At 39.4% G+C, this 20,800-nt stretch overlaps 2 protein-coding genes across 3 annotated transcripts in view; both read right to left on the bottom strand.

Moving 5' to 3' along the window:
• SPAG1 (sperm associated antigen 1) overlaps positions 1–14,716 on the bottom strand; it is a 42,660-nt gene extending 27,944 nt beyond the window's left edge. Inside the window, exons 1-9 of one of the 2 annotated variants that reach the window (XM_068672359.1) lie at positions 13,233–14,716; positions 12,134–12,275; positions 11,886–12,045; positions 8,650–8,775; positions 3,962–4,029; positions 2,698–2,816; positions 2,111–2,216; positions 1,319–1,449; positions 632–738 (exon numbers count right to left, since the gene is read on the bottom strand). In XM_068672359.1, the coding sequence (XP_068528460.1) occupies positions 632–738; positions 1,319–1,449; positions 2,111–2,216; positions 2,698–2,816; positions 3,962–4,029; positions 8,650–8,775; positions 11,886–12,045; positions 12,134–12,275; positions 13,233–13,353 (1,080 nt within the window). In that variant the 5' untranslated portion in view covers positions 13,354–14,716. The remainder of the gene's footprint in view (positions 1–631; positions 739–1,318; positions 1,450–2,110; positions 2,217–2,697; positions 2,817–3,961; positions 4,030–8,649; positions 8,776–11,885; positions 12,046–12,133; positions 12,276–13,232) is intronic. The other variant, XM_068672360.1, reaches the window with a different exon arrangement.
• Positions 14,717–14,853: 137 nt separating this feature from the next.
• POLR2K (RNA polymerase II, I and III subunit K) lies at positions 14,854–18,227 on the bottom strand. Its single transcript, XM_068672363.1, has 5 exons — positions 18,118–18,227; positions 17,952–18,000; positions 16,342–16,405; positions 15,457–15,549; positions 14,854–14,995 (listed from the first exon to the last, which is right to left on the bottom strand). Exons 3-5 carry the CDS (start codon positions 16,400–16,402, stop codon positions 14,973–14,975), a joined length of 177 nt encoding a protein of 58 aa, XP_068528464.1. The 5' UTR covers positions 16,403–16,405; positions 17,952–18,000; positions 18,118–18,227; the 3' UTR covers positions 14,854–14,972.
• Between the last annotated feature and the right edge of the window lie 2,573 nt (positions 18,228–20,800).

The raw sequence follows: 20,800 nt of genomic DNA, 5'->3' as shown, positions 1-20,800 counted from the left end.
ATGGTTGGCTTTCTGGGCTGCAAGTGCACATTGCCAGCTCACATTGAGCTTCTGATCAACCAGCACCCCCAGGGCCTGCTCCTCGGGGATGCTCTCAATCCATTGATTTTCATTCTAGCATGGAGATGAGAGCTGAGTATTTACAACATCACGTTGAAGTGAGACCAGAACCCAGGTCTTCTCCTTTCAGGTTACCTTGACCAGCACAACAATAAAAGTCTGGCATCTCCTTTGATTTTTTCTTGTGAATTACATGTCAAACTTTAAATACTCCTATCCCAATGCATCTTTTTGACAGAAATTTCCAAGTAACTTTGATGATTGACCAATATGAATTAATACTGTGAGCATGTTCAGCAGCTAAATTTTAGGCACCTACATTACTTCAATACAGAAGACTTCAGTGCCTACAGGTTCTAACAATACAGTAGCAAATAGAATATTTGATCACATTCAAGTACCTAATTTCCATCACAGGCTGCTAAGTGGTCTTTGGAAACTGATCACTGGCACCGTAGATCGATCATGTCCTCAGAACTCACATTCAAATCAAACAATATAAATGGTATGCACTTTATTCTACAGCTGCTTACAACCTTTTTCTAGTCATCTGTGGGTCATGTGTCTTTACCTTAGCTAAAGCATTTTCTGGTTCAATGCACAACACTTTGTTCAGATCCTCTATAGCAGTCTCGTAATTCTTCAGCTGATTGTTAACAGTGGCACGGCGCATCAGAGCTACAAAGGAACAGAGTATTGTATATACTTTAAAAGCATTAAGTGGAGAACTAGGCTATTTTTCTAGACATACGAAGTGTAAATCTTTTTTTTAAAGATTCTGAGTTTACTTCATAATGACGCTATATTACTAATTACTGTTCTCTTGGTTGTTTTTAATGATGCAATTTCACTTGCTGAGATAGCAATCATGACTCGTGAAAAGTATCCCCTCATATTTTTCCGATTTGTCTGCTCCTCACATGCAAATACTGTATTCAGGCTGTATTCAAGCCTTTGTCTTCAGAAAGGATTAAATCAGCAACTTTCATTGTTTACAGGTTGCTTGTAAGGTGATTAATACTTCAGTGTTGTCATTATCTAAACAACGTGTTGCACAAACACAAGAGCACTTATTGTCATCATATAAAAAAAAATGAGTTGCTCCATGCTTCTGCTTAAGAATAGCCATTAATTTCCCCCTCCTTCATACTCAGAACTGATCTAAAGCTCAGTGAAATCAAGAACGTGAATGAATATGAACCATTTTATTTGCTAGAAATAAACTAATATATAAAGGCACATTTGTGTTAAACTTCACCTTTTATGTTGCCAGGTTCCATATCCAACACCTTCTCACAATCCTGCAAAGCACTGTCCCAGTCCTGAAGTTTTATTTCTGCTTGAGCTTTGTTATTGTATGCAGCTGCAGTGGGTAGTACTGATATACTCCTGAAAAAGATGACCATGATGTGCTCATCATTAGAAAGCCTGAATGTAGAATCATAGAATCATTAAGGCTGAAAAAGACCTCTAAGATCATCTAGACTAACTGTCCACCTACCACCAATAACATCCAATAAACCATGTCCCTAAGCACCACATCTGTTCTTTCCTTAAAGACCTCCAGGGATGACCACTCCACCATTTCCCTGGGCAACCTGTTCAAATGCCTAGCCATTCTCAGCGAAGAAATTTTTCCTAATATCCAACCTGAACCTACCCTGGAACAACTTTGAGGCCATTCCCTCTTGTCCTATAGCTTGGTGCCTGGGAGAAGAGGCCAACCCTCACCTCACCACAACCTCCTTTCAGATAATTGTGGATAGCAATAAGGTCTCCCCCGAGCCTCCTCTTATTTTTGTCAACTTGCCCTTGAATCTCAATGGTTTTGAAAGATCTGAGTAACTTTGTGACACTTGCAAATTGTCCTATCACTATGCATCCACTCCTTCCTTACAAAAATTAGTATAAGGATGCAACAGTGCTATAAGTATTCTCCTGTAAAACCTTTTTGCACTGTTAACAATAACCTAATTATCCCTATTGCTCTAAAAATAACGTTCACAAGTAACAATAATTAAAATAAAAGAATACAATAGTATTTACTCACCGAGTGTAATATGTCACCGCTTCCACGTAATCTCCACTGGCAAAAGCTTCGTTGCCCTTTTCTTTTTCACGAGTAGCAATAAAGATCTTCTCTTTCTTTGTCATGCCTAAAAAAAAAAAATTATACATCACAACAATTAATAACTTGCACAGATGCAATCACAACATTGTCAGCTAAAATACTCTGAATGTCATATTATTTAAATTACTTTTAAAACAACATGCATTATTAAAAGACATTTTTATTACATTTTCTGTAATAAAAAACTAAATTATTTTGATATGCACACAGTTCAGAATACAAGATGAAAGAGGTTACTCCACCATTAAATTATAATAGTGGAAGTGTGCTTTGTATTTTTATCTGGCTCTCTCAACCTAAATGCAACAAATATTTTAACTGATTTATTAACAGATTTATTTTTTTAAATATGGCTTCACTCTCAGTTGACCTCGTAAGAACTTTTTTAATCTCTAGGTGCCAAAATATATAGGCAATTTTACCTCAATAATTTACTTCTTCAATTTAGATTCACCCTCTATAACACAGTATTACAGTTAAAGAAAAAAATGTTTCTAAGGCATTACCAGTTGTATCTATTTTCTTTTCAATTAGAGGTAGACTTGGCCTATTAAAGAATCTTGATTTTGAGTTATTTTCTTCACCTCCTTCATCAATTTTAGAACACTCCTTTTCCACGTCAAACCTTAAATTAATAAAAATGACAAATACAATAATGTTGCACAGTAAAAGTCCTCTACTAATAGAAAGGTATGCTTTCTATTTCCATTTTAAACTAAAGGTAAGCAGGCATAAAGGCAGTGTTCAATTATCCATTACTAGTTAGGAAAAAATAAAGTTTAGCGTTATCTCCTTTCCTCATGTCATTTTTTCCATTTCTCCTGCATATATATTACCACTCCTTTTCTCATCCCTTCTGCTCAAAAACAAACAAACAAAAGAGTCTACCTCCCCTCTTCAACCATCTCCAACAAAAGACAGGTGAAATTTATGGAATTGTATCTTCAGGTTCAATTCCACTTCTATCAGATGCTGGTATTAACCTTTGTTAGAAATACTGAAGAAATGCCTTTGAAGTGATTAATAGTGTAATTTGAGAGAAATTTGAAAACAATCTAGGACACTTCCAAGATTACTATGAAACAGCTTTTGAAAACAGTGTATAGGAATTTATATTGAATACATATTGCAGCTATAATCCTATAAAAAATATAGGGTAATAACCAATTCCTACACTAAACTTTTCTGCTTACGACAATGAAAGATAGCCTTTGCTTTTCACAATAGTATTCTCACTAGAACAGATTCTACAGCATTGTTTAAGGAGCTAGAGGGAAGCCACTAGCACAAAAAAAAAACAGAAGAATGCATTTTGCCCCTTCCACAGTCAATATTTATTTGTCATCCAGCTGGGAAGGGTAATACGCCACCGCTACATTATTTCAAAAAAAAAAATAAAATTATAAACTGAGCTATTTTTAATTCTTTTTTTTTTTAAATGTACCTCCATAGACTTGTATCTTAGATGCCAAAAGAAAAAAAAAAAAATTATTTATATTTTCTGTTGACTCGTTATATTTCACAGCACTTGAGCAAAAAAATACAAGATAACTTGTTTTCAGTTAGCAGCACCACAACGCACCATTTGCTGTTTAAAAGAATGTTTATTATGAAAAACGTAAGTTTCACTGAATTATTACAATTCCCTGAAAAGTTAATATTATGTTTCTCAAAAATACTTAAACAACAACAGCAACCTCCCCCCAATAGTGTTCCATTATAAAATAAATAAATGAGTTAATAAAAAAAAAAATAAAGGGCTTAACATACTTGTCCCATTCGCTGTAATCCCGTGGTATGTTTTTCTTGTTTCTTTGTTTATTTTGTAATTTTTCATTCTGAAAGAGAAACAACCAGCCTGTAAGACAATTTTCAGAAGAGAAAATTCAGTCTTTTTTTTTTTTATTATTTCTGCAATACATATCCGCACTAATTAACACTGTTCATGACTAATTTCAGCATAGTCTTGAAAATTTTGTTTATCTTGCTTTAAAGAACATCTTTATGTATTTGATGGACCATTGTAACCTGAGTCTCACACTTTCCACTGCCCTGTTATGCGTCACAGAGGTGCTGGATAAAACTTTCAGATAGAAGACACTGCTATTCCTAATTAGTATTTTGTCTTGCTTTGAAACCACCCTTTCAATACAGCAACAAACTCTACTTACTTTTGGAAAACCCCTGCCTTGTAATGCGATGTTTAACACCAAGATTGAATCAGTAACCTCATTTTAGCCTTGTCCTTCCCAGGAGAATGCAATGCATTTCTGACATGAATGAATGCAATTCTGAATGAATGCAATTCTGACAGCCCCTGAAGCCCTTTGAACAAACTTAAAATAAAAATTTGGTTTGGCTTCTTCTAGATAGTGTCTGTATTTATTTGACACACCAATCAGGCTAATTTCCAAGACAATTTACTCTCATTCTAGGTTTTAGACAATTTATCCTGCAACAATCAGTCCCAGTAACTGACTCGACTGATTTGTATCACAATCCAGCTCCTATCCTAATGTATATGGGATGTATTTCCATAGCCACCACCTCTGGCATCTCTTCCATCTCTGTCATCAGACTATGTTTCCGATAATGTCCCTCCCTGCTTGTTGACTTCAACAATATTCAGCAGCAAGGTGTGGTTCTAAACAGGTATTCCATAGTTGTACAGCCAGTTCAAAATATTTATTTTCTACTCTTTGCTGGCCGTTCAGCCCTCCTCTTACCTTGCAATCCATCTCTCACCAAGTTAGACCAGGGTAATTTCTTGTAGGATTGCAGACTTACAATTATCTGGGTTCAAACAAACAATTTAATAGATACCACAGTGCAACCCCTAAATATTTTTACCAGTGCAAGTGAGCATGTGATAAACTGAACCAAAGAAACAAACAGGAACCTCTTAAACTAGCTTTACCAGTGGTGACACTGTTGCAAGGAAACACTTCTGAAGTTGAATATAAACACCTCAATTTACATAATGCAAATGTGTCCCTTCCTATAAACACCTACATCTATCCATAATGTTAGGTTACATAAGCTTTTGTAGTATTCGACTTGAGAATTGCACTTAATGTTCTCAGTCATTCAAGAAGCTAGACAAAATGACATACATTAATGCATGTTTGGAGGAGGTAACTCCTAAATATGGCTTATTGGAATATTACATCATTGCGTATGTATCCTGGGGTATATTACAAACTTTGTAATTTTTAAAATACCAAATGTCTTTTCAAACCAGAAGCCCTTAATTTGCATGAGCACAAAAAAAAAAAAAAGATGAAACTCTCAGAAGAACATTTATAAAGTAACTACACAAACTTGAACACATCCTTTCATGGAATAAGGCAGAAACATTGACTCAAAATTTCAAAAATCCTTAATATTCTAGGTCTCATATTCTTGGGACCACTGTAACCAAATTGTGGCTCCAATGGAGTAAGGAATTTCTCAATCAGTAATATTTCAAAGCATCTCATTCAAGAGGCTTTCATGAAAAAGCTACATTTGCATGCTGTATTAACTTTTCATTGGTACTTGGTATTACAGGCAGAGAACAAAAACAAAACAAAACAAACAAAAAAAAAGAACAACCCTCTGCCCTTGTCGTGTTTCTTGCCAAATTGCATGGATCCCAAAGCGTTTGAAGCCAAGTGAGTTATTTCTGCATCTAAAAACGAAGTACAGACTGTATTTAGTTCAGATGACAAACAATTTGGCCTTGGTTCTCCTCTGGATCCCATACTAACACATTATTATTCTGTGTCAACTAACCAGTATTCTTTTTCAATTTGGAGCATCCAAAATAATGAGGGCTATATAGATAACATCACAGACAGTTTCATTAAATAGAACTTGGAATATGTGTTGTATGCCATGGACTGTAGCCCATTGTGTCTGGCAAAGAAACCTATGTCTGCTGAAATCTCATCCATACAATATTTTGGAACTATTTCTAAAAAATGCTTCCAGGACATGCTTTCCTTTTGTCCTGGAAAAAGGGAGGCAGTAAAATTGATTAAGCAATATGGACAGTTAGAAACAGAAATACTCTAGCTGTCTCTCCAGTCCTCTTTTATTCTACAGTATAGTTGTAACCTCAAAATCCTAGGCAGTGTGAAATGAAAACCAGGGTATTAAGAAACTTCCATATTGTGTAAAAAAGGGAAGTTTTACATGAAGTATTTATCTATTCATTGATAAGCTTCTTCTATCTAATCATTGATTCTGCTTCACTGAAGTTCCTGGAGTTTTTATGCACCACATCAGATACGCAGTCTCCAATCAAATGGAAGGGTTTGTGGATTTCTTTCTAGCAGAGAGGATTAATTTATCATCCCAACTTTATACCTGACATCACATTACAAAGTTATGTGATGCTAGTGAAAAAGATAGTTACAGACCTAATTGATTAACAAAATATGTTTAACAATTACTACCTTGCCCATTGCTTTATCAAATAGAAAACAATCAAAAACAACAAATAACAACAATTCAAAATATTAATCTGCTTTTTTGAAATTTCATTATACAGATGTCTTAGTGTGCAGTATAGAAAAAGCCTCCTTTTATTCAGTTATTGATCTAGTAGTGGTGTAACTGCACTGCTACATAGAAAGATTGAATTCTAGAACACAATTTCAGGCCTCTCTTTTCTCTTCCAGGAAAGGTTACAATTATTTCAGAGGTAGCCTTCACTGACAAAAGGAAAAGAAATCATATACCACAAATAACACAAAGCTGTATCTGTGTTTCCTTGGTAATAACACTAATACCTAAACCTTGTATAGAGAATAAAAGTAATAAAAACTTAGAATCATTGAATCATTTAGGTTGGAAAAGATCATCTAGTTCAACCTTTAACCTAGCACTGCCAAGTCCACCATTAAACCACGTCACAAAGCTTTACAAGTTTTTTTGAAGACCTCCAGGGATGGTGACTCAACCGTTTTCCTGGGCAGTCTGTTCCACTACTTCACAACTCTTTCAATGAAGAAATTTTTCCTAATATCCAACCTGAACCTTCCCTGGCACAACTTGAGGTCATTCCCTCGTCTTATGACCTGGTGCTTGGGAGAAGAGACCAACACCCACCTCACTATAGCCTCCTTTAAGGCAATTGTAGAGTGCGATAAGGTCTCCCTGAGCCTCCAAGCTAAACCACCCCTGCTCCCTCAGCTGCTCCTTGTAAGACTTGCTTTCTAGACCCTTCACCAGCTTTCTTGTCCTTTGGACATGCCCCAGCACCTCGATGTCCTTCCTGTAGTGAGGGGCCCAAAACTGAACACAGTACTCGAGGTGCGGCCTCACCAGAGCTGAGTACAGAGGGACAATCACTTCCCTAGCCCTGCTGGCCACACTATTTCTGATACAAGCCAGGATGCTGTTGGCTTTTTTGACCACCTGAGCACACTGCTGGCTCATATTCAACCAGCTATTGACCAATACCCCCAGGTCCCTTTCCACTGGGCAGCTTTCCAGTTCTTCTTCCCCCAGCCTGTAGCATTGCAGTAAGTCTGCAGACTTACTGAGGGTGCACTCAACTCCCTCATCCAAATCATCAATAAAGATATTAAACAGGATGGGTCCCAATACCAAGCCCTGGGGACACCATCCAGTATTTAGCCCAACAAAGCATACACCTGTCCAAGCAGCCAGTTTCTCTTTGTATATTATATATGGCAATAACTTTGCATTCTCCATTATCTTGGTCTGGTGTTTAAATACTGACTGACAGTAAGAAGTAGTTTGTGACAATATAGGAACACAAATCAGGCATTTACTGAAACATAGGAATTCAAACCAGTAATTTGAAAGTGTTACTTTAACAATTAAGAAATATCACATGCTCCAAAACGATCTGTTCTAATTTAAATTTCTAACTTCCAAAAAGAAAAATGCTTCAATGAATTTGTTGTGACAGTGTCCCAGAATTACAAACGGAACAGTGGGGATCAGACTGAAACCATTCATAGTAACATCTGACAATTCAAAAAAAATCCCATTCCCACACCTACTTTTCTGTCAATCCCTCCAGCAGCACTGTATTTAGTATTAGTAAAATATTACAAGATTGTGTATTACATATGTAAGATACAGTAGAATGGCAGAATACAGCTCCTGGCATAGCTTCCTCCAAAAGGAACCTAGTTCATCTGCTTTAACACCGCACTTCATGTGAAGCAAACATATAAAAGAGTGTTTAAGGAGATTTCCTTCAGAAATGAGTTCTTGATCAGAATTATAACTTTACTACAAGAAGCATGCTAGTACGAAAGAAGCACTTTTGTTTAAGCATTGGTCTCCTGCAAGACAGCTTGAAGATTTTTATTTTCTGGTTAACAAAATATTTAAAGAGGCCCAGTGAATAGAAGTTCTTACAGGTGACATTTTCTGATTTTAGAAAGACATAACTAACGTACACGTGTAAAAATAAAGCCTTAGAAAACTGGAGATACCTGATTAGCAGGAAGACAGCTGCTGGAACAACGAACAGGAGGCAAGTTATCTTGTCCTTCAAGCAGCATGTCTGTTCTCAAAACCTGCGGTTTATGATCATCTTCATGCATTTCTGTCACCCAGCTCTGAAAATAAGTAATATATCTGTACCTTAAAGCAGTAGAACAGATACACAGTCTACAATGACACAAACAATTATCATTATAATGCATTGCTCTTAATGGAGAAAAGCCATTACGAGGAAGATTAAAAACAAAGTTTAAAATCAAGCTTAAAACGAAAAAACAAAACAACATAAACTTAAGTTCCTTACTCTGGTTAAAAGGGTTATTTTTGTAAGTCACACTGCCAAATTGAGCACAGATAATGATGAACGCAGTAGGAGTTACATCCACACCTGCCTTTATTGTTGTTTAGAGTCAGGAAAGGGGAACCATTTTAAAGACAAATATGCAAAATAAAAGCAAAAGTGCTTTTAATCATTCAGAATCACAGAATGGCTCAGGTTGGAAGGGACTTTAAAGATCATCTTGTTACAACTCCCCTGCCATGGGCAGAGATGCCACCCACTAGATCAAGTTGCTCAGGGCTTCATCCAAGCTGGTCTTAAATACCTCCAGGGATGGGGCATCCACAGGTTCTCTGGGCAGCCTGTGCCAGTGCCTCACTGCTCTCTGAGTGAAGAATTCCCTCCTAACCTCTAATCTAAATTTCCTCTCTTTTAGTTTAAAACCATTCATCCTTGTCCTGTCATTATCTGAACAAGAAAAAGTTGTTCTCCATCTTTTTATAAGCCCCCTTTAATTACTGAAAAGCAGCAATAAGATCACCCCGGAGCCCTTTCTTCTTCAGGCTGAACAGCCCCAGATCTCTCAGTCTTTCTTCACATGAAAGGCCTCTGGTCATCTTCACAGGCCTCCTCTGGACCCTCTCTAACAGCCCCACATCCTTCTTGTGCTGGGGGTCCCAGACCTGGATGTAGCACTCCAGGTGGGACCTCACCAGGGCAGAGCAGAGGGGCACAATCTGCTCCTCCTGCTGCCCACTCCTCTGTGGCTGCAGCCCAGGATGCAGTTGCCCTTCTGGGCTGCAAGCACGCACTGCTGGCCCAAGTCTTTCTCTGCAGGGCTGCTCCTATTGAGTTTTTCTCCCAGTCTGTCCTCATCTGGAACTGCCCCAGCACAGGTGCAGCACCTTGCACTTAGACTTGTAGAACCTCCGGACTGTCCCAAATCACCTCTTTGTCCTGCATGTGCCTTGACATTGCTTCCAGGAGGATCTGTTCCATGATTTTCCCAGGCGCAGAGGTGGGGCTTACCAGCCTGTAGCTCCCCAGGTCCTCCTTTCTATCCTTTTTGAAAATGGGAGTGATGTTTCCCCTTTACCACTCACCAGGGACTTCACCTGACTGCCACGACTTTTCAAATATGATGGAGAGAAGCCTGTCAACTCCATCAGCCAGTTCCCTCAGGACCCTGGGATGCATGGCATCAGGCCCCATAGACTTATTCTTGTTTATTTTCATCAGGTGGTCTCAAACCTGCTCTTTGCTTACACTGAGTGGGACCCAATCCTCATCTATGGGTTCAGGGAAATGAGGGACATGGGAAGCCCAACTGTCAGTGAAGACTGAGGCAAAGAAGTTGTTGAGTACCTAAGACTTCTCCATCTTCTGTTGTCCATCAGAGGGGCTACACTCTCATTGGCCTTTCTTCTTTGACCAACATGCCTGTAGAGCCCCTTCTTGTTATTCTTTGCATCCCTTGCCAAGCTCAGTTCCATTCATGCTTTGTCTTTCCCAGTCCCATCCCTGCACATCTGGACTGCATCCCTATTCTTTTCCCAGGCCACATGTCCCTGCTTTCACTGCCTGTGCTTTCCTTTCTTGTCCCTCAGTTTGACCAACAGGTCCTTGCTCAGCCATCCCAGTCATCTGCCCTCCCTGCCCGCGTTCTTACACAAGGGGATGGAGAGTTTTTGTGCTCTAAGGAAAACATCCTTAAAGAGCTGCCAGCTCTGTTCAGCACCTTTGTCCCTGAGAACAGTGTTTCAGAGGATCTCATCTTCTTGTCTGGTTGGTTTGTCTAGTACCTGGACCAGGAAGTTATCCTCAGCGCACTCCAGGAATCTCCTGGATTGCTTACAGACTGCTGGGTAGCTTCTCCCTCAGAAATCCAGGTGGCTGAAGTCCCCCATCAGGATGAGAGTGTGCGAGCATGATGCTTATTGTACCTGAAGTAAGAATGCCTCGTCCACAGGCTCCTCTTGATCAGGTGGCCTGTCGTAGACCCCGCCCAAAAGGTGACTTTTATTGGTGTGGTCCTTAACTTTCACCCACAAGCTCTCAACCTGTTCATAGCTGTTTCTAAGAAGCATCTCTTCACAATCAAACCTTTCCCTAATACAGAGGGCAACATCCACCTCCCCTCCTTCCCTGTCTATCTCTTCTGAAGAGGTTATTAAGCACTGGCAGAAGCTTCCTTGAAGGACTGGAAATAAATGGTTTCAAACAGAAATAGCATAATATGATTAGAACGTGTTATAAACAAAATTGCCTCTAAGTTATCCTAAAGATTCAGAAAGCAACAAAAAGCATCTGCATATCTTCTCATAGACTCTACTAAAAAATAAACAACTATGCTTAATTTCTCATAAAATTAATTTTGCTGCTTTACTTTTTCCTGCACAATTCAATTCATAGCATGTTTGCTTCTAGGCCAGAAAAATAATTGCTTCATATACACATCTGTTTTTTTTTTTTTAAATCACAGGTAAGAGATGTTAGTGTCATTCTTCACTATAAGAGAATCTTTTTCATATAAAATACCATAATCTAAAATGCTTATGCCCATCTAGATTTCTTCAATATTTTCAGCTGGATAAAGTACTCTTCCGTTCTTACAGTATAGAAACAATATAGAATATCCTCCTGTTTTTAGATATACAGATTGAGAAAAGTGGATTTCATAAATGTAGTTTGCAATTATTTTGTGCTCTAATGAAAAATAATACATAAAGAAGTTCTCTAGAGTTATAATGGGCATTAAAAATTCAGTGACGTTAATAAATTAAAAAAATAATAATAATAAAAAAAAACAGAATTCTTCTATCACTTCCTGATTTAATCAAATAATCATGCTCTGCTTAAGCACAAGATGAAGTTGAACAATCCCTCCAGATTGATACATCAGAGTGATTACATTACTGACCACTATAAACTAGAGTAATACTGTACCATCAGTTCACCGTTAATTGTTTCCCATTCTTCAGCTGTAAAATCAGAAGCTGTGGCTGCAGGCCTGTCTTTCCTGAGAGCTCTGCTCCCCGGGTCTAAATGCTCAATACGCTTTTCACAAAACAGTGTCAGGTCGGGATAACATCCCTCTTCACCAGACCTTTAAAATGGAAGATATTAAAGTTACAAAAGAAAAATTTTACAGAACGGGAATAAAATTAGTAATAAAATTAAGAAAATATGTATACCTTAATACCCTGAGAATCTTTTCCAGGTGTTTAACATCTGTGCATTTTTCAATGAACTTGTAGTCCAGATGACCAATAGGTATTTGATAAGTTTTTGTGGTTCCTTGGTCCAGCAAATATGGTACTGATTCATCACCCATAACTAAATTTTAGAAGAGGAAAAAAAAATCTATGGACATCTAGTTATCTTTTAAAGCAACAATAATTTAAGGAATAGCCCAGCTATTACTTTTTTATGCAAGCAAAACTATTGTCACAAAAGTAAAAACCTCCAATTTGAAGACTTGATCATGCAAACAGTTGTTGACAGAGGTCTACTGACAAATATATGGTTATATGCAATATATATTTTGGGAAAAGAATATGCACAACTTTACTGGTTCTGCATGGCAGAACATATCAGAAAGTCTTAAAGAAAAGTTACCATATTTATGCCTACCCCATTACCTGCTTTTCTTTAAACGTGGTATAGTATTACTTATTTTAAGTAAGAGCGGTCAGGATAAAGAAGGTGATGGTGCAGTGATTTCTCTTTTTTTTTTTTTCTCCCCAGAACGAAGATGATTCACTGCATCTTAAGGAGTGATAGCCCTTGTCTTCTCTGTAGCCAAAACTAATCTGATTGTTTGCCTTTCCTCACTAACTGCATTTTCTGGGTCTCTGATTATATTATTGTACTAATACAGATCTTTTCCAGTATGTCTGTAACAGATGAAGCGAGGTGTTCAAAGCAGACATTTCCTGTCTCTCTGTACCTTTGAACTGCTTTACTGCATTTTTTTCTACTTCATTTCCAAGCTCTGCTCCACAGAGCACATTACATTGCACTTAAAATGTTATTTTAACAGGTATTATGAGGGTAGCCAGCCAGGCAGCATGTGATGATAACCACGTGCAGATGCAAATCTAATAAAAATAATTTTATCCTAAAGTAGTGCATAATTACACATATTAGTTTGTAATAGTACGAAATGTTTGTAATACCGCATCATTTAAATAATAAGCGGTCGTAATTAGGTACTGCGCATAAAGACAGGATTTTGCCCCTAGAATCTACAGTTTTGGTATAGAAAACAAGCCAAACCAAACCAGCCCTCACCCCCGGGCTCGCTCACCCAGCTCTCGGGCAGTGCGGTAAGGAGGAGATGGGGCTGAACGGGGGCTCCCCGCTCCTGCAGACCCGAGTCTTTTGCCTGGAGGCAGCGCCCGACCCCCGGCATGGCGGCGGGCCGTGGCAACCGTTGCTATATACAAGATGGCGGCCGACCCCGGCAACCGTTGCTATGTACAAGATGGCGGCGGGCGGCGCGCAGGGCACAGGGGAGGATGAGGCAGGCCCCGGGGCGGGCTCCGAGCCGCCCTCCCTGGCCGCCCCACACGCGAGGGTTGTCGCAGGGCCCCCCTGGGTCTCGGCGGAGCCGCCTGAGGGTCCCCGGCCCCCACCTGCCCCGTGCCGCGGTGCCTCCACGACGGCCGCTGCCCGGCCGGGTGTACCCGCGCAGGCACAGCGGGGCTATGGCGGAGGGGCACAGCGCCACACCTGAGGCGGCAAAGCGGTGAACTACAGAGAAATCCCTCTATGGCTGTTAAAAATACATGCCCCGCGTTGTGACGTATTAAATAAAACGTCCCTTGTTATAAATTAAAACGCTCTTCGTTTTTGTAAGTGATTTGACTCTGGAGAGCTTATCCACCTCAGCTATTCAACTCAGCAGTTCGGGGATTTGGCCTTCAATAAAACATCACCAGTTTGCTTCCCATGTACAATTCTATCTAGCCTAGGTGTACAATTTGATCTAGCCCCTCGCCAGTTTCTTCAAAGCTGTGTTATCTACAGCACCATTGCCTTCCCAGCCTTGTCCCAGACCCAGCTGCATTTTAAGGTACAATCCAGTAAGATAGCCAAGGAAACAAAACAGCTCTAAAGTATTTTTTTAAAATCTCATTTCCTAGAACAACCCACTATAGCTCATTTATGAACCAGTATATGACCATGTATTCCATAACAAATTTATCTTACTATATTGATAAAACGTTAAGCGTTATGTCATTATTAAAAGCATCATTGGCACTATTATCAAAACAATAACTGACCCTACCATGTAAGAAGGGTACATTAGTATCAGACACAATCCAGCAGTATTTTAAAATACACTTTAGTAATAAGGTACTTTAGTATTACTCAACATTTTCTGAACAGTCAAACAGATGCAGAGTTCTGGCTCATAAATACAAAACAAGCACTTTTTATTACAGACTCACAAAAAGTCATCTGAAAAGCAAAATGGTATTATTTTAGCTTTGGGACCCTTACCCAAGGTGTCCTTAAACTATAATCCTCCTTTTCTTGAGTACAACCAAGTCACATTGGTTGGAAATTTATTTACACATGCTTTGTAATTTTTATCCCGAATTGGATGCTCTCAAGTTCGTTGATACTTGCTCTTTTGAAATCCAAATCTGTGTTTCAGACCTAACTTTGTGTATCTTTCAATTTTTTTCCATGGGAATTTATTCAAACCAAACTTTTATGCAGCTCATAGGAGTCCAAAGAGCATTTAATAAAGTTACGATGCAAGTAAGGTTTAGACGAGAGTCATGAAAACAAGATGAACTCAAAACCAAATACAATATCAATGAATTTAACGGACTTCTACATACTATGACTAAAATTTAAGTCACAGTTTTAGAAACCTGTAGTAATACAGACAAAAAAAGACTGAAGTTTAATATTTTAATATCTTAAAAGAAAAATACGCATTTGTACACTAATAGATTTACAGAACAAAGTCAGAAATAATAAACTGCAGCATAATAATCAATATATCTTCAGCTCACATCACCGGGCATCAAAAACCACCACTGGAATGGTGCAGTTAAAGAAAAATGTGTTGTTTGGGAATTAAAAAAAAAAAAAAAAGAGAAAGATCAGGGAGAGAAAAACAGGCAGTGAGGGAAGACTACCCAAATCTAAAGTCAAAATACAAAAGCATTTAGAACTCTTTTTTAATTAACCCCACAACACTTTCCTTTCTTTAAAAGGCTGCATGCCTTTTATGCCAGCCATACCCTGTACGTCACCCACAAGACTTTTGTGGATTATTACAGTTTTCATAGAAAATGGAAAATGAGACAATGTACCGGGAAACAAGGTCCACAGTTACACAGCAAAGATGTCTCTATAGTTTGCTCTACTGTATTGATTTTTTGGCTTTGAAGGATTCTTGCACAATTACTCACATTTTCCGTTTTGTTTACATTAGACGCCTTATCCCCACTCACAGCTTCCCCAAGTGCATTCACGTGCCTTTGTAAAAGGATACATCTTTTTGTCCTTTTCTTGTACATTATTCTGTATCCGCATTCTCGGCATCTGATAGGATCTCTTGCCTTTATTTCATTTTCTGTATGGCATTCTGATGCGACAGAGGAAGATAATGAGAGTGAGTAAAAAACAGCATTGTTAATGCATAGACAACTTTCAGAAGTCTTACTTCTTATTTGTGGCAAAAAAAAAAACACAACATAATTCACAAAATAATTTGTAATGAATTTGTGTAAAGAACTGAATGATACTAAGATTCTGTACAGAAAAAAAAAAAAAAAAAAAAAGATTGGCAAACTTCACTCTTTAAATATCAAAGAGGACCTTGCTAGAAATCACCAAATCATTAGTGGTATGGTACGTGTTCTGTACGGTTGACTATCTACTCATAAAAACTTCACCTCAGGCTCCCCCATGCCTCCACCCCAGCCTCCCAAGTTTATTTTCTTAAGTCTCCAAAACACTTTGACTCTTAAGCACTCAATCTCCAATGTTTACATTATAAGGTGAAAGAAAAATTGACTATTAAATTGACTATTACACTTTAGTAAAAGCTGAGTGACCAATTATTTGCAGAAAATCCTTCCCCAAAAACGCAGTAAACAGAAGTCTGTCCTGTGGAGATGCAGAAGTATTGTCCACTGGAGATGCAGACTTCCATGCAGCAACAGAAGCTCTAACGAATTACTGCCATATCACTGTCTGTATGTATTATTACTATGTTACCATATACGTGGTAGCATCAGTGAGTAAAATTTAAAAGATCATCAGGATTGACAATGCTATTTTCATTTCTTCAGTACTATGATGATGCATTCTTCATTATAAGAATATCAGATCTCCAGTAACACAGAAAAAAAATCACTAATGTCTTTTTTTTTACCTCCACAAATGTAAATCATTGGCTGCTGCTTTGGAGGCTGAACATCCTTCTGTGAATCCATGTTCTACATAAACAAAAAACAAAATATACACAGTTTTTTTTAAGATGCATACACAAATATTGAAACATCTCCATCAAAAGTCAGCAGAATATGAAAAACTTCCTCAAAGTAAATATAAATTCCATATGTATTTGACACACACCAACATAGGAAGAACTCATTGAAAGAGACTTCAGAAACTTATCAGGTCCAACTGCCTTCTCAAAATAGTGTGATTAGGTTGTACTGAGCTTCACCAACTGGGTGTTGAAAAAAAACTCCAAAAATGTAATCTACACATCATTTTATATTAAAGATAATTTTAAACACAAAAGGTAAATAAATATTATTTTATTTCCTCCCTTCAACCTTGATGGAAATAGAAAAATAAAACAATTCACGTATCATCAATTTAACAACCGCGTTATCATGAACAAGATAAATCTTGTTACATTTTTCTGCTGTCCAGCAACACTAGCTAACCTAATTCTAATTTTATGGATTATAAAACCTGGAAACAGACTGTAGGCAGGATAGTAATAGGCTTTTAGATAAGTAAAGAGGGGCCATATAGAATAAATTCCACCTTCAAATATACCTTCAAGCACCTCTTAGTGCTCTATTGTGATGGTTTAAGTTGTTCAAGCTTATTTGGAAGCAAATATTCCTTCACGTTATTGGACAACAGTTACATCTACTCCACAAACATTTAATGAAGTTTTAAGTATTTCCTCATAAATATGTTTGCAAGCATCAAGGTTGTTACAACAGCGATAGCAGATGTTTTTTCTCCCACCCAGACTAACATAGATGAATATCTCTTTGTAAGTTTTTGAAGTTGTTGTTTCTGAGCCCACTGACATAGAGGATAGGAACTCCTAGCTATTATGTCATTAAATGACCTTCACAATGCTTCCTCATGAGCATGAGTCCTGGACACTTTCACTTAATTCCCTGGTATATTTCCCTGATCTTCAGCTTCTTCCAGTATAAATGCATTTGAGGCCTAAGGATAGAAGCACAGGCTTGACATAAACAGTTCATCTTTTGCTTAAAAGAGTCTGATCAGCAGGTGCCAAACCCCCTCATTAAAAAAAAACAACAAAAACACAAACACTATGCTGTTCCATTCCGGGTAACTGAATTAGTTAAACTCTACAGCTTTTAAGCACAGTTTTGCTCTACTGTTATCACAGTGGCACTTTAAAACACACATATTATAGTCTTATTGTGTCACAAGCTATATATAGTCAGGGATTGGCAGTCATCCCTTGGCACTTGAGAAGAGCAGTACCTTCAATGTGAGCCAGACTAAGGAGGCCCAACTACCACAGTTACATCTGAAGGCTGAACTGCCACAGTTACAGCTTACTGGAGGCAGTGCTGGCCATGCAGCACAACAACAGAGCTGCAGGAGACAGCAGCGAACTACAGCTCTGCATTTTGCAGGGTAGCATCACCATTTCGCTAGCACTCACACCCCCAGCAGCTAAAGCACAAGCTGGCACAGCCAGAAGGCACACAGACAGACCTGCGTGCTCCGAGCATTACGGGGCACACCACAACTCACCACGAGGACGCGGAGCTCCAGTCACAGCCCCCGAGCCCTCCAGGCGTACCTGCGGGAGAAACAAGCGCGTTCCTTAGTGTCTCGCTGAGGGCAGGCTGCCCTCCTCGCAGCCCCGTAAACACCCTCTTGAACCCCACAGGGATTTTAAGGAATCCTCCCCGCTCACCCCAGCCACGAAGGGAACCGCAGCGCTTCTCGGCCTCTGGGCGCCGACTGATGACGGCGCGGCGCCGCCTCCCCTCAGAGCGGGCGGCCCGGGAGCGCCGCCGGGTGGCCGGAGCGAGCCCGGCGCCTGCTGAGGGAACCTGAGGGGGCTCCTCCGCGCCCGTCCCGAGGCCTCAGTGCTTTGGGTCAAAATATTTTTTAGTTGTCTGTCCCCGGCCTCTGTCTGCGCAGACTCAGCCAAAAATCCTGCTGCAGCTCGCGTCGTGCCACCGCAGAGTTTGAAGCCGCTGCGGTGTCTCACCTCACGGCCCGTGTTGTTTTCAGAAGCACGTTAAGGTCCTCGGATAAAGCGAAATTTGGTACCTTGCTGCGTGTATTCCTTCTTTAAACAAAATTTACAATTTATGATGCTATACATTTTAATTGCAGGATCGTGTTATGGAAGAGGTTCAAATTTCGGTGATTCCAGCATCCTGAGCCGAAATATTCCAGCATACTGAACCAAAATAGCACAGCCAAAATACGAAACAATACCAGGTACTTTCTTAGTCCATGCTGGTGTAAATGACAAATGTTCAGTAGGCATTTTGTAGACTGTTTTCTTTACTCAATTTCACAAGAATTTCACCTCTGGAAATCGTTTAACAAATACTGTTTCGTAAATATTCTGATTTAATGACTTCACCATTCAGGAGACTCCCTTGTTTAAGGAAATGTTTCTGAATGATGAATAAAATGCTATTTCTCAATATTGAAAAAAGTAAAGACTCTTTCCGAATACCGAATAAAAATAGTTTCCTGAGGAACAAAATGGGTTAATACCACACGAGTTTACCAGTTATGACTTACTGATGCTCTCATAGTAGCAAATCACCTTCATATGTTACCCTGTAGTTTACCTAAAATTAACTTGAGGAACAATAAATATATGCGGGTTTCCTAATTTTGTATTTAAGTTACACGTAATAAAAATACGTTCAGGATTTTAGACAGCTCTCCTGTTTTCCCATGCTGCTGTGTTTAAATAAAGCTAAATATAACTTCTGGGTGCTAGAATAAAACACATACAAGCGGAACGACAGGTGAAAGGCAGTGCTATTCGTCCTGATTAGCACTCCCCCAAATTTACTGCCCGTGTCCTCTTCGCCACGGTTTTCCTAAGCGTGAGCTGGTGCGAAGAGCTTTAAGCAGAGGAGAAAATAAAGCCTCATAGCTTCACCTGGTAATGCATATCAAGTAATTAACATCCCAGAAGTAAACAAATAAAAATCAACCATCAACCGATTTCCCTGGACTCTTTTTTTTTTTTTTTTTTTTTTTTTTGGACGGATTTATCGATACTGTAAAACCGGTTTACTAATTCTAGCGCTATGAAAAAGTCAACTAAAGTTAATTATGTGAAAACAAAGTCTCAAAGAAATCACGCAATTGCTTGATTGTTGCTATCGTTTAACTGTTCCCTCGGAAAAAAGAATAGGTTTTATCAGATGCCTCGGTTCCTTCCTCCGTTTCTGTCAAAGCCAAGAGCAGCGCTGTCGCGGTAGAGCCCCGCTTTGAAGGGCTGATAAACGCCAGTCCGAAGGTGTTCCGAGGGCTGGGAGCATATGGGACATGTCTGCTGTCCCCATAGAGGAAAAAACTCCGGGGGAATATCACCCAGAGGAAGGGTTCGTGGCTGCGGGTTGAGGTGCGCGGAGTGCTCGGGGGAAGGCAAGGCGCTCGTAGCCTGCCCGGGTATCACGGGCTCTCTCGTAATTATTTCGTTTTAAAATTTACGTTCTCAGGCTTTTACTGCCCGCATGTGCCGCATTTTGTTAAATGATGCTGTTTGGTGTGATGTTGCTGAATGTCGCATTAAGCACCGTAACTATAATTTGTTAAATTCCCTGGATGTTTTTCACCACAGCAAGCTGCCCCTTTCACAGAAAAAAAGCATTTTTTTTTTTTTTCTATAGATAAACACAACTATTAGAGAAAGAAATTCTCCTGATACACGTGAAATAGATACTACTACACGAAACCCTTGGGGAAATCAATTCCTCTTCAATCAGTTTCTATTAATTTCTCCCTCTAAAATGGAAGCCTCTGGCATATTTCTCCCTTTCTCTTGTTATCCGTAACGGTTACCTTTTAGCCACATAAAACCATACTCTTTATATAGAAATATTCCCATTTCCCCCGCTTTGGATGGGCAGTTTTTAAATTCGCCTTTCTTCGGGCTCCCTTTGGCTGCGAGGCTTCGCCGCCGCCTGAACGGGTTCCGAGCGGCGGGGCAGAGCCCACCCAGCCCACGAACAAGCACGGCTGAATTTCGGCGTTAATTTAGAAAGCTTCTACTTTGCTGCTTTGGATGTAGGCATTACTCTTAGTCACGCACAACAGTATAAAATCTCTTTCTCATCTGATGTCGTTTCTGGTGGAGGAAATAAAACGTAAACAGGGGGAAGAAACAGAAAAATCAGAGGTAACCTGTGGTAAATCTCTTCTCAACGAGGTGAGGGAGAATGATACCCAGAAGGAGGAGGACACAATAACAATTTATTCGGCCTCTGTGTGGCCAGCAGCGGCTTTCCCCGCTCCTTTTCCTCGCTGCTGAGAGGCCTGCGGCTCCCCCCGCCCGCTGTGGAGCCCCCAGCTGTGTGGGTGTGTGTACAGCCGCACCGAGCTCAGGAAACGCAGGCACC

Source organism: Anas acuta, chromosome 2 (genome assembly GCF_963932015.1).
Source record: "Anas acuta chromosome 2, bAnaAcu1.1, whole genome shotgun sequence".
NCBI lineage: Eukaryota > Metazoa > Chordata > Aves > Anseriformes > Anatidae > Anas > Anas acuta.
Note: the sequence above shows the minus strand (reverse complement) of the source record. Positions and strands in the feature narration are given on the sequence as shown.